The 11,959-nt window shown below is 36.8% G+C and overlaps 1 protein-coding gene across 1 annotated transcript; it reads left to right on the forward strand.

Moving 5' to 3' along the window:
- Window positions 1-2,420: 2,420 nt before the first annotated feature.
- LOC116521745 (vomeronasal type-2 receptor 26-like) lies at window positions 2,421-9,824 on the forward strand. Its single transcript, XM_032236405.1, has 4 exons — window positions 2,421-2,462; window positions 2,565-3,209; window positions 5,570-5,696; window positions 8,923-9,824. Exons 1-4 carry the CDS (start codon window positions 2,421-2,423, stop codon window positions 9,822-9,824), a joined length of 1,716 nt encoding a protein of 571 aa, XP_032092296.1.
- Window positions 9,825-11,959: the final 2,135 nt, after the last annotated feature.

Consider the following 11,959-nt stretch of genomic DNA (forward strand, 5'->3'; position numbering starts at 1 on the left):
CTGTGCAACACCCGGATAAACATATTTCTTTCCTCACTGGTTTGAATAATGAAGAACTCTGGTAAGGTAATCATTTGACCTGTCTTATGATCTTGATTGATGTCTCCTTTCAACATGGCAATTCTCTCTAAAATGCAACATTCACTTTGGCCTTTGCAACTATAAATACAGGAAACTTATAGCTCAGTAGCTGGAAGGCTTTCCAGTGAATCCTGGTTACTCCCTCCATCATGGGAGAAGGGAATAGACTTTTTAAAAACATATTTTCATATCTTACAGTTGGGATGTTGGTATTAGGGATGCTTCCTATAAGAGTTTGCAAAATTTCTTTTTCAAAATGCCAAAACAGTGATCCAAGTTCAGTTGTTCATAAATACTACGAACCAGGACACTTCATTGTTGGTGGCATAATTTCTAACAGCTTTGTTGTTTCAGACAAGATCTCATTCAGAAGGCATCCTTTTCAAGATATTTTTCTTGAATATATGTAAGTAATTGAATCTTTAGACCTATGTTATGTCTCTGTTGTGATAATAATCAGAAGTGATGATAGTATAGCTTGCTTATTTTTTTGGAGGGGGTTGGAGACATGAGAAGGAGTGGGAGAAAGAGTGGGAATATTTATTGTGGTCAAATAACCTGATAAAATAAAACATATATAAACTAATTATGGAAAAAGGTTTTCCCAGAGAAATTTCCAAGCTTTATATTTTCAAAGACCAGAAGGAATTATTCATCTCTGGAACTTAAAATATATTATCCACTTAGCTTTTGTTAGCCTCTGCTAACAGCGTCAGTGTAAAAACAACCATTGAAGAGCTGTTTGCCTTTATACATCATTAATGGATAATATATTTTAAGTTCCATAGATCGTGATGTCTCTCTCTTATTTCATAGCTACACCTGAAAATTATATTTTTAGGATAGTTGTATGTATGTATGTATGTATGTATGTATGTATGTATGTATGTATGTAATGTATGTGAATCACAAAGATGATCAAGGTTTAAAGTGGCTAGCATTAACTGTATGATAGAGTCATTCAGAATATTTTTTTAGAAGTATGATTAATGGTAAGTTTATTTTTCTACTATTTGTCTGCTTTCATATTAATGGTAGCATCATATTAATGTAAAATATTACATTTCCAATGTTTTTGCTATGAATTGAATTATTTTTATTTTGGAATGGAATTGCAGATTATTAACTCAGACCTATCAACACATCTTGGCTCTGGTATTTGCTGTAAAGGAGATCAATGGAAATCCTGAGATCTTAACCAATGTGACCCTGGGCTTCAACATCTATAACAACTATTTTTATCCAAAACTAACCTATGCAGCAACAATGGAAATTCTAGGCACACCAGGAAGATTCATCCCAAACTACAAATGTGACTTCAACAACTATCTCATAGCAGTCGTTGGGGGACCTAACTCAAATTATTTTCTTGACATAGCAACTATTTTGAGTAAATACAAGATTGTACAGGTAGATCTTGTTCATGAAACAGGAGACACGGAAGAAATCTTTCATAATCCTCTATCTTGTTACCTACAAAAGGATTTTGGTTGCAGAATGCTTATTTGAACACTAATTAAACACAATAAAAAGTGAAAACCTAATATTGAATTGAGTAAGGGAATAGGCCAATATATAGGTTGATTGGTTTATTGATTGATTGATTGACTATGAATTTTGAAATTCAAGTTATGATTATGAATTACACAAAGCTTTTCCTTAATAATTACATAATTAAGTATTTTGATTACCAGGCTTCCATTTAAGAGTGTATAAAAGGCATTATTTACTATCAGGATGATGTGATTTCAGTCAAAGATAGGCAGTGCATATTGAGAAATCACAATACAGTGAGGGGATTACAGCAAAAAAAAAAAGAAATGTCACAATGTCCTCCAAAAGAATTGGAAGGGATGTTGGAGATTTTCTAATCCAACCCTCTGCTCAAGCAGGAAACCCTACACCATTTCAGACAAATGGCTGGCCAATCTCTTCTTAAAAACCTCCAGTGATGGAGAACCCACAACTTCTGGAAGCAAGTCATTCCAATCACTCAGGTGCTTTGGGGAATAGCTTGACTCTCTCTTCTTTGTGGCAAACCCTGAGATATTGGAACACTGCTATCATGTCACCCCTAGTCCTTCTTTTCATGAAACTAGACATACCCAGTTCCAACAACTGTTCTTCATATGTTTTAGGCTCCAATCCACTAATTGTCTCTGTTGCTCTTCTCTACCCAGTTTCTAGAGTCTCACCATTTTTTTAATCATTACAATCTGAAACAAATCCTTGTCCTATCATGTTTTTGTCCTTCTTCCTTTATAAATATATTCTATTAGCTTGCCTATTCTTCTGCTCCAGAGATGAAGAGAATAAATCAGGCAATTTCCTTCTATTCGATGTTCCCCAATGCTGATTATCAATATGATGGGATTCTTCAGGTCTTACTACATTTAAAATGGACATGGATTGGCATATTGTATAGCAGCATTGGCAGTCAAACAGAATTATTGCTCAGGAAGATATTACCTTTGTTTTCACAGCATGGCATCTGCTTTGATTTCATTGAAGAATTACCTGGTGGGGTGTTAGATGAGCTTGATGTGCTTTTGGAGGGAACCCGTGTAAAAATGAGTCTTGTGTTTAATAGCAGAGCTAATGCTATTATCTTTCATGGAGAATTTCAAAGTATAGTGTTTTTACGGGTTGTACTTGAAATTGGAGAATATGATGATATGGCAGGGAAAAAAAGTAAGGTTTGGATCATGACTGCAGATGTGGATTTTACATCAGCCCTGTTTCAAAGAAACTGGAGCATGGATTTCCTCCATGGTGCTATATCCCTGGCAGTTCAATCCAAGGAAGTGTCAGGATTTGAAAGATTTGTTCAAATGAGGAACGCTCTTCTGCAAAAAGAAGATGGCTTCTTGAAAGAAATGTGGCAACAGTTATTTGATTGTGTGATTATAAAGTCTTCCACTGAGTCAGTGGACCAGAATATCTGCACTGGAGAGGAGAAGCTGGAAGCTCTTCCCATGACTGTTTTTGAAGGAAGGATGACTGCCCACAGTTACTGTGCCTACAATGCTGTCTATGCAATTGCATATGCTTTGCATACCCTGTATTCATCCACAGACCAGCAAAGATCAGGAATGACATGGAAAATTCTGAAACAACAGTTGTGGAAGGTAAATCTCCTTATCGGAATAGTGCAAGTTATCTTCCTATATCTATTGATAGAACAGTAACATTATCACTTTTGTGTGCTTAAAGAAAAAATGGTGAGATGTTTGGGCCAGAAATCTTCATATTTCCATGAAGAAGTACCGTGTGTCCTTGAAAATACGACCTATTCAGAAAGTAAGTCCTAGCTTGATTTTTACAAGTGCGCCCAATACAAGCTCTACCCCCCAAAAAAAAGACCTAATTAAAACCCCACCCATTCCAAGGTGCATGGGTTCAAAAGTAGGATGGGAATGGGTGGTGATGGAGCTGCCCTACTGCTTACCTTCAAATAGTTGCAGCCAGGCCTCGCACACCTCGCCCCATTTTTTCTTCAGCCAGCAAGGCTTTCCTGTAGCCAATAACAGGTGATGCACACAGTGGACCACATCCTCCCTGAAAATAAAACCTGGTGCATTTTTTGGTGGCAAATAAAAATATAAGACGAGGTCTTGTTTTCAAGGAAACATTATATCATTTTTTCCCTTCAAGTTGCATGCATATATGAATATCTATGGCTCAAACCAACAGGGAAAATGTTTGGAGTCAGTTGCTTCCTACTTTATATTCTGTATATTTTTAATTAGCAATTTTATTTTCATTTCTACAACTATCCTAGATTTCATTTCTTATCCAGTGTGATGCCATTCCCCCCAAAATTTATTCCAAATTGGGCATGAGTTGTGTTTCTTCATTTGAATCTTTCTCCATCTTGCATCTCTCCACTATCATTCAAAGAAGAAATAACAGTCATTCCATAACTTCACTTAGTTTGGATTTGCACTATTAATCAACAAGAATAATTTGGGTAGAGGAAGAAATCTAGTCCAATTTAAATCTTCTGATCCATTCTTTTTTAGTTTTTTTGAAAGAAATCTCCTTAAAAAGCCCCACCAGTTAGATTTATGACTTAATATTTCTGTCAGATATATTGAGATCATGACTGATTTCTGAACAGAGAAACATATTTCTCTAGTTCAGTTGGGCTTTCTAACAAAATATTTTATAGGAATTATTGTCTATTGTAAGCATTACATTGAGCTATCGCTTTGATTTTTCAGAAATAGCCATTTTTTTTTCTATTTTCAGGTAAATTATTGATAGCTCTTATTCTAATCTGCATCTAAATAGATAGTTACACATTATAGTTATTATCATATATCCTTCCCACTGTATCAGCATAAGTTTGCATAAAGTTACCTGCTCATCCTTAATTATTGATTTATTTTAAAAAAATTCATACTATTATCATATACTTTTGGAAAAGAGCAGAGATGTGATGAAAATTATATTTTTGTCATGTAGGTCTATTTTTGACAGTAACATATGGTAATTGAGATTCAAGATAACTTTAAAAAAGTACTGTTAGTAATTGTTCAAGATCCTTACCTAGACATGTATTGGTTTGGTAATTTTAAATATATTAAGCAAAACACACCATGTTTTGTCCATAAGAACTAAATAAATGTTTTGTAATGTGTAAGAAATCTGTTCAGAGATTAAGCTTGCAAATACTTAATAATTATTTGTTTTAGAATAAAGAAGCAAAGCATTAACAATAAATGTTCATATCATGGTTTTATGTCTTTTCCCATTTTCTCAATCCTATTGTCTAGCTTCACCATTTTTTGAGACGTGTTTCATTTAACAACAGTGCTGGGGACAAGATTTCTTTTGATGAACATGGTGAATATGTAAGAGGATTTGACATCATAAACTGGGTCACCTTCCCAAACCAATCCTTCCATAGAGTTAAGGTGGGAAGCATAGATCGAGATGGACTCTCACATCACTTGCTGACCATTTCAGAGGATAATATCATCTGGCCCACTGGGTTCAATCAGGTAGAATCCATCTCACATCCACATTGATTTATTACTTTGCCCAATTTCTAAGGAGATTCACATAAACCTACTGCATTTTCATCATATTCTATTGATTCTTAAGAGAAAACATTCTGCCCAAGAGCAGAGGAAATCAGTCTATGTATTTATTAAGTTTATGGTCAAGTGAGTATTCTGCTAAAATACATGTTCTATTTTGCTTTGGTTTGCTTCACTCATAGGAGTGGTTGGTGAGTCCTGCTAAGGATAGGTTCTATAGGACCCAAAGGTAAATCTTGCAATAATAAAATGGTGTCATTAAATTTTATAATGTAGGTGTATTCACAGAAGTACTACCTGAAACAGCTGAAACATCAACTGGATGTTATCCTCTTAGCCTTATTGCAACACTTCCAAGAGAAGCACTCTCATCTTGTTTCAATGACAATCTATGAACACGGTTTCCATATATAGTAATATATTTTTATTTCTTTCATGGACAGGTATTACCTCTCTCCATATGTAATGATAATTGCCCTTCAGGTTACCGAAAAACCCCCAAAGAAGGAGAACCATTTTGTTGCTATGATTGCATTCCATGCCCGCAAGGAAAGATCACAAATCAGACAGGTAAGAGATGTTGTGAAAGATACCAGATGTTAGCCATCATTCTAATATGTTACTCAATTTCTTACATACAGTGGTGGCCAAAATTGTGGAAACCTTTTGGGAAAAGTGTATGGTATTTTTGAGGTTTGATGGCTACCACTTTTGTTTTTTGAGTAGTACCATAAAATTATATCCTCTGTCTAGATAATCAACCCTTTTTAGTTTTTGCAATCTTTGTTTGAGAGAAAAAATTGTTTCAGTAAGGCAAATTCCTGCAGTCTGCACCGAACAGTCCTCACACTCAACTTCATATTGCATTGCACCATTTCATTTTGTATACACCCAGATGATATTCTTCATTCAGGTAGGCACAATCTCTTTTATTCTTCTCTTGTCACTTTCTGTTGTGCACCTTTTCTTCCTTTACCAGTGTGGTTTTGTAGTGACTGAGTCTCTCTATACCTTTTCAAAAACTTAGAAATGCCAACGTTGGTTAAGTTTTCACCAATTTTTCTTCTAATTTCTTTATAACGATAGCCTTGTTCACTCAATAATATTATTTTAAATCACTTTCTTGGTGACCAGTGAACTCTTTGCACCATTACTTTAATTTTATTACATTTTACAAGCTCACTAAATGTAAGAACACACAAAAAAATCCAACCAACTTGACAGCAACTACATAACACACTGAGAAATGTCCTCCTCTCAGCTTCAATAGATGACATCAATAACTGAATCCTACTGTTATTTAATTGGCTCATTGCCAAAGCAAAATGACATCTGATTGGCTCTCTAAACACTCATGCTCATTGGCTACAATCAGATGAAAGAAAGCTACCTGATATCAACCTAAGCAAGTTGTGCTTCCTTTTGCTGGTTATTTGGCTATACCTTTTCATAGAATACAGATAATGGAACAATTTATGTTGCATTACATTCTTGATTAAATTATCTTTCCACTGATATATAATTTTATGGTATTACTCAAAAAAAAAGTGGTGTTATTAGCCATCAAACCTCAAAAATACACTTTTCCCAAACAGTTTCCACAATTTTGGCCACTACTGTATATACAACTTTTCATAACACAGTATTGCATCTTTGCCAGAAAGAATGGAGTACATGATCCAAAGTTTTTCTTTTGAAAGTTCTTTTCCTCTCTTGTGATCTACCGTCAGGTGAAAGTTTGTAAAAATAGTGAGGAAGGACATATTGAATACCATCCCTATTAAGGCATCTTTGATGCCCTTTGAAACTTTGGTTGAATTCAAACAATTTTCCCTTACACCAACCTTTCTCATTTGGTGCCCATCTACTGCTGCTGAAGCAGAGAAGCCTGGATTCTTTTAACAGAATAACAGTTTTGGATGGTCTTGGAGGTCTTCTAGTCCAACCTCCTGATTAGGCAGGAAAACCTACACCACTTCAGACAAATGGTTATCCAACATCTTCTTAAAAACTTCAAGTGTTGGAGCATTCACAACTTCTGGAGGCAAGTTGTTTCACTGATTAATTGTTCTGTCAGGAAATTTGGAAAGTTGATTCTCTCCTTGATTACTTTCCACCCGTTGCTTCTTGTCCTGCCTCAGGTGATTTGGAGAATAGTTAGACTCCCTCGTCTTTGTGGCAGCCACTGACATGTTGGAACACTGCTATTATGTCAATCCTAGTCTTTCTGTTCATCAAACTAGACATACCCAGTTCCAGCAAGCTCTCTGGTGAACATGTGGCTTCCTGAGCCTTTTGTAAAGCTGCACTTCATAAACCTAATAATCAAAAGACCTTCAAAAGGCACTGCAGCTTACTTTGGAGATCTTGCTCTGGAACACACGCCTTTGTAGCAATAGCAATAGCAGTTAGACTTATATACCACTTCATAGGGCTTTCAGCCCTCTCTAAGCGGTTTACAGAGTCAGCATATTGCCTCCAACAACAATCCGGCTCCTCATTTTACCCACCTCGGAAGGATGGAAGGCTGAGTCAACCCTGAGCCGGTGAGATTTGAACAGCCTAACTGCAGAACTGCAGTCAGCTGAAGTAGCCTGCAGTGCTGCATTTAACCACTGCACCAACTCAGCTTTGTAAAGGATCCCATGCACGTAGTGGGATAAAAGAGCACAGGACAAAATAAATAGAATTGAAATCTGAGCAGAGGAAGACCATGAATTTGCAGAAGAACAAGCAGGTTTAAAACAAAGCCAATCCACCACTGAATTGCCAAATATGCCTATAAGAGGAGACCCCTATTTGCTGCTTTCATAGTCCTCACATCAGCATTTGATATGGTAAACAGAGACGTACTATGGAGTAAACTGATATCTCTTAAAATAGAACCTAGACTGCTGCCTTTGATTAAAGCCCTTTACAGAAGTACCTTTTTTAGGGTGTGGTATGGGGTTATTGGGGCTCGGATTAAGAGGGTTCACACAAATAAAGGGGTACGGCAAAGGTATATACTGGCCCCATTATTATTTAGCTTATAAATCAATGACTTGCCAAGGTTAAAGAAGGAGCCCATGGTTCATATTCCGATGATCCTAAATGCATATTGTAACAGCCTGCTCTATGTTGATGATATGATTTTATTATCATATTCACAAGTAGAAGGGGTGCATATGAGAAGGTTTACTGCTTGCAACTGTGACATAAGGAATCTGGGAATTGAACAAATTCTGGTGCTTGCTAGAAAGTGAATGAATGCTGGTTCCTCCCGAGGCTTCACACAATACACACACACACACACACACACACACAGCAGGGTGCAGGGTAGCCAAAAGGACTTTGAGGAAAGGAGATAGATAGTTGGAGATGTTTGCTCAGGCCTGCAATGCACCAACCCTGGAATGTTTTGGATTGGGTGCATATGTATTTAATGATTCACAATTCCCAGTTAATGATCACAATGGGGAGAAATGAGATTATGCTCACTAAGCAATGCAATTAGAGGACTTCTTGTTTCACAGGGACACTCTTAGGAATTGACAATTTAGTCCAAATTCTGGACATAAAAAAATTACATGTAAAATGGACCTTGGTCAATTATTTTCATCTGAGTAGAAATCCACATAAAGGGAGAATGCCATTACTATTATTATGAGTTACATTTGTACACCGTTTAGTTCTGTTTTTCCCAGAGAATCATTTATTTTAACATTAAAATAAGTTCTTAAAATCCCCATTATCAGACTGGTGGCCTCTCAAGCATCTCCTTATTTTCTTTCTTTCTATCTTTTTTTGCTTTCAGATATGGACCAATGCTTCCAGTGCCCAGAAGATCAGTATCCCAACAATAAGAAGAATTTTTGCCTTCTCAAATATATAACTTATCTCTCTTATGAAGAAACATTAGGAAGCAGCTTGATGACCGTGGCCATTATTCTTTCTTTTACTACAATTTCTGTACTAGGAATATTCCTGAAGTACCACAACACCCCTATCATTAAAGCCAACAACCGCAGCCTCTCCTACACCCTACTCATCTCCCTCCTTCTCTCTTTTCTTTGTTCTCTGCTTTTCATTGGCAGACCCATGGCGGTGACCTGTCTCCTTAGACAGACTGCTTTCGGGATCATCTTCTCAGTGGCTGTTTCTTGTATATTGGCCAAAACCATCACTGTGATTCTTGCTTTTATTGCCACCAAGCCAGGGTCAAAGATGAGGACATGGGTTGGGAAAAGACTGGCTCTTTCCATTGTTCTCTCCTGCTCCCTCATCCAAACCCTTCTTTGTATTGTGTGGCTGGCCACCTCACCCCCTTTCGTAGATGTTGATATGCAGTCCTTTGTTTCTGAAATTGTTGTGGAATGCAATGAAGGTTCAGTTGCTATGTTTTATAGTGTTTTGTCTTTTATGGGCTTCCTGGCTGTGGTCAGTTTTATTGCAGCTTTCTTATCTAGGAAGTTACCAGACACTTTCCAGGAAACCAAGTCTATTACCTTCAGCATGTTTCTTTTTTGCAATGTCTGGTTGTCCTTTATCCCTGCCTATGTGAGCACCAAAGGGAAATACACAGTGGCTGTGGAGATCTTCTCCCTCTTGGCCTCTGGTGCTGGGCTTCTATCTTGTATCTTTTCCCCCAAATGCTACATCATCATTGTGAGGCCTGATCTGAATAAAAGAGAGCATCTAATAAAGAAAATTATTTGAACAATACTGTATTTTGTCTTTCTCCAATATGAGGTTATAATTGAATCTCCTTAGACATCATTTTTTACTTGATTCAATAAGTTTCAGCAGGGTTGTTAATTCTTTAATGGATAAAGGATTCAGATATCTTTTGCAAAAATGGATTAAGTTTTGCTTGCAACATACTTTCTTATCCCAGTCATTAAGGAAAAGGAAAGTTAGAGACAGTGCAGAAAAAGAGTTAATGTTATATTTGAAAAAATTACTTTTTACAGTTCCTAAAACTTTTCTTCAAGAACATCATTCTGTAAATAAAGAGGATTGTTATTTGTACAATTCCTTCATTGTGCCATTGTTAGGTTCACCGGTACACTATTTTGCTTCTCGGACATTGGTAATGTTAACTGAAATATTCTTCTAGGTAGAACTCTCCTGTTATGAACTCTGGTGAATCCAGACCTCAGCATGGGTTGCTGCATCCCATTTTTCATTAAACTTATTGATGATTCCAATCCCTTGAAATTAGGTAGATAGATAGATGGACCTTGACAGATCTGAATACTGAGCCCTATCTAACAAAATGATATTCAATGTAAAGAAAAGTAAAGTTTTACACATAGACAAAAAAGCCCCAAGGTACACATATAGACTGGGTAAAACCAGGGTTAATAGCAGTAACTGTGAGAGGAATCTTTGGAGTCTTATTGTACAACTAGCTAAATTTGTGCTAGCAGTGTGCAGCAGCAACCAAAAAAGCCAATGCAATCTTAAACTGCATTAACAGATACAATCAAGATCAAATGAGGTACTAATAGGTAAATGTAAAGTTTCCTCTTGCACATATGTGCTAGTCATTCCTGACTCTAGGGAGAGGTGCTCATCTCCATTTCAAATCCAAAGAGCAGGCACTGTCTGAAGACCTCTTCATGGTCATGTACCCGGCATGACTCAACACCGAAGGTGCATGGAACACTATTACCTTCCCACTAAATATGGTCCCTATTATTCCACTTGCATTTTTTTACATGCTTTCAAACTGCTAGGTTGGGAGAAGCTGGGAGAAGTAAAGGGAGCTCACTCAGTTACACGATGCTATAGATACAAACCGCCAGACTGCTGACCTTTCTGATCGACAAGCTCAGTGCCTTAGTCATTGAGCCACCTTTTGAGGTACTAATACCACTCTATAAAGCCTTAGTAAGACCACACCTAGAATACTGCATTCAGTTTTAGTCACCACACTATAAAAAAACCTCTAGAAAAAGTGCAGAGAAGAGCAACCAGGATGAGTTAAAGGAACTGGGCATGGCTACTCTAGTGAAGAGAAGAACTAGTGGAGACATTATAATAGTGTTTCAATATTTGAGGGACTACCACAGAGAGGAAGGGTAAAGCTATTTTCCAAGGCACCTGAAGGCCAGAAAAGAAATAATAGATGGAAACTGATCAAGGAGAGATTCAATCTAGAAATAAGGAGAAATTTTCTGACAGAACAATCAAGCAATGGAACAGCTTGCCTTCAGAAGTTGTGGAAGCTTCATCACTGGAGGCTTTCAGGAAGAGATTGGACTGCCATTTGTCAGAAATCGTGTAGGGTCCCCTGCTTGGGCAGGGGGTTGGATTAGATGACTTACAAGGTCCCTTCCAACTCTTAATCTGTAGAAATCTGTAGATGATAAAATTATAGCAAAGGGAGAAAGATTCTACAAATTGATTTTTCTGACTGAATGAAAATATATTTTATTTCAAGAAGTCAATTAATAGCAATAATGAACTGGTATTTTCCAAGATTTTTGCCTGCATGATACATAAGATATGAACATGAAACCTCTCTAGATCCCTGTCTCTCATTTTATTTCTGCTGAGGAAAAAATTGTCCCAATCACTGTTAGTTTGTGGTATGGAACTGCACTATTACATACCAATCCCAAAGCCCTAAATCCATGATATTTGGAAATCCATGTGTATCTCAGTGAAGATCCCCATTTCTCTATTGTTAATTATAGGTGACAAATTGAGAAAGGTTTCAAGATATTCTGAGAATCTATACAGAAATTATTCAATCTACAGTGATCAAGATAGGAAGCAGCTTGAATTTCTAGGCGGCTATTATTATTATTATTATTATACAATTGTATCACAGCGGCCAGTTGTTT

Source organism: Thamnophis elegans, chromosome Z (assembly GCF_009769535.1).
Source record: "Thamnophis elegans isolate rThaEle1 chromosome Z, rThaEle1.pri, whole genome shotgun sequence".
Lineage (NCBI taxonomy): Eukaryota > Metazoa > Chordata > Lepidosauria > Squamata > Colubridae > Thamnophis > Thamnophis elegans.

Bases quoted from the DNA above. Each gene is read 5' to 3' on its own strand.
- LOC116521745 (XM_032236405.1), top strand. From the start codon at position 2,421: ATGTTCCCCAATGCTGATTATCAATATGATGGGATTCTTCAG. The intron at 2,463-2,564 runs GTCTTACTACAT...TTGTTTTCACAG, and splicing joins AATATGATGGGATTCTTCAG to CATGGCATCTGCTTTGATTT. The intron at 5,697-8,922 runs GTAAGAGATGTT...TTTTGCTTTCAG, and splicing joins AAAGATCACAAATCAGACAG to ATATGGACCAATGCTTCCAG.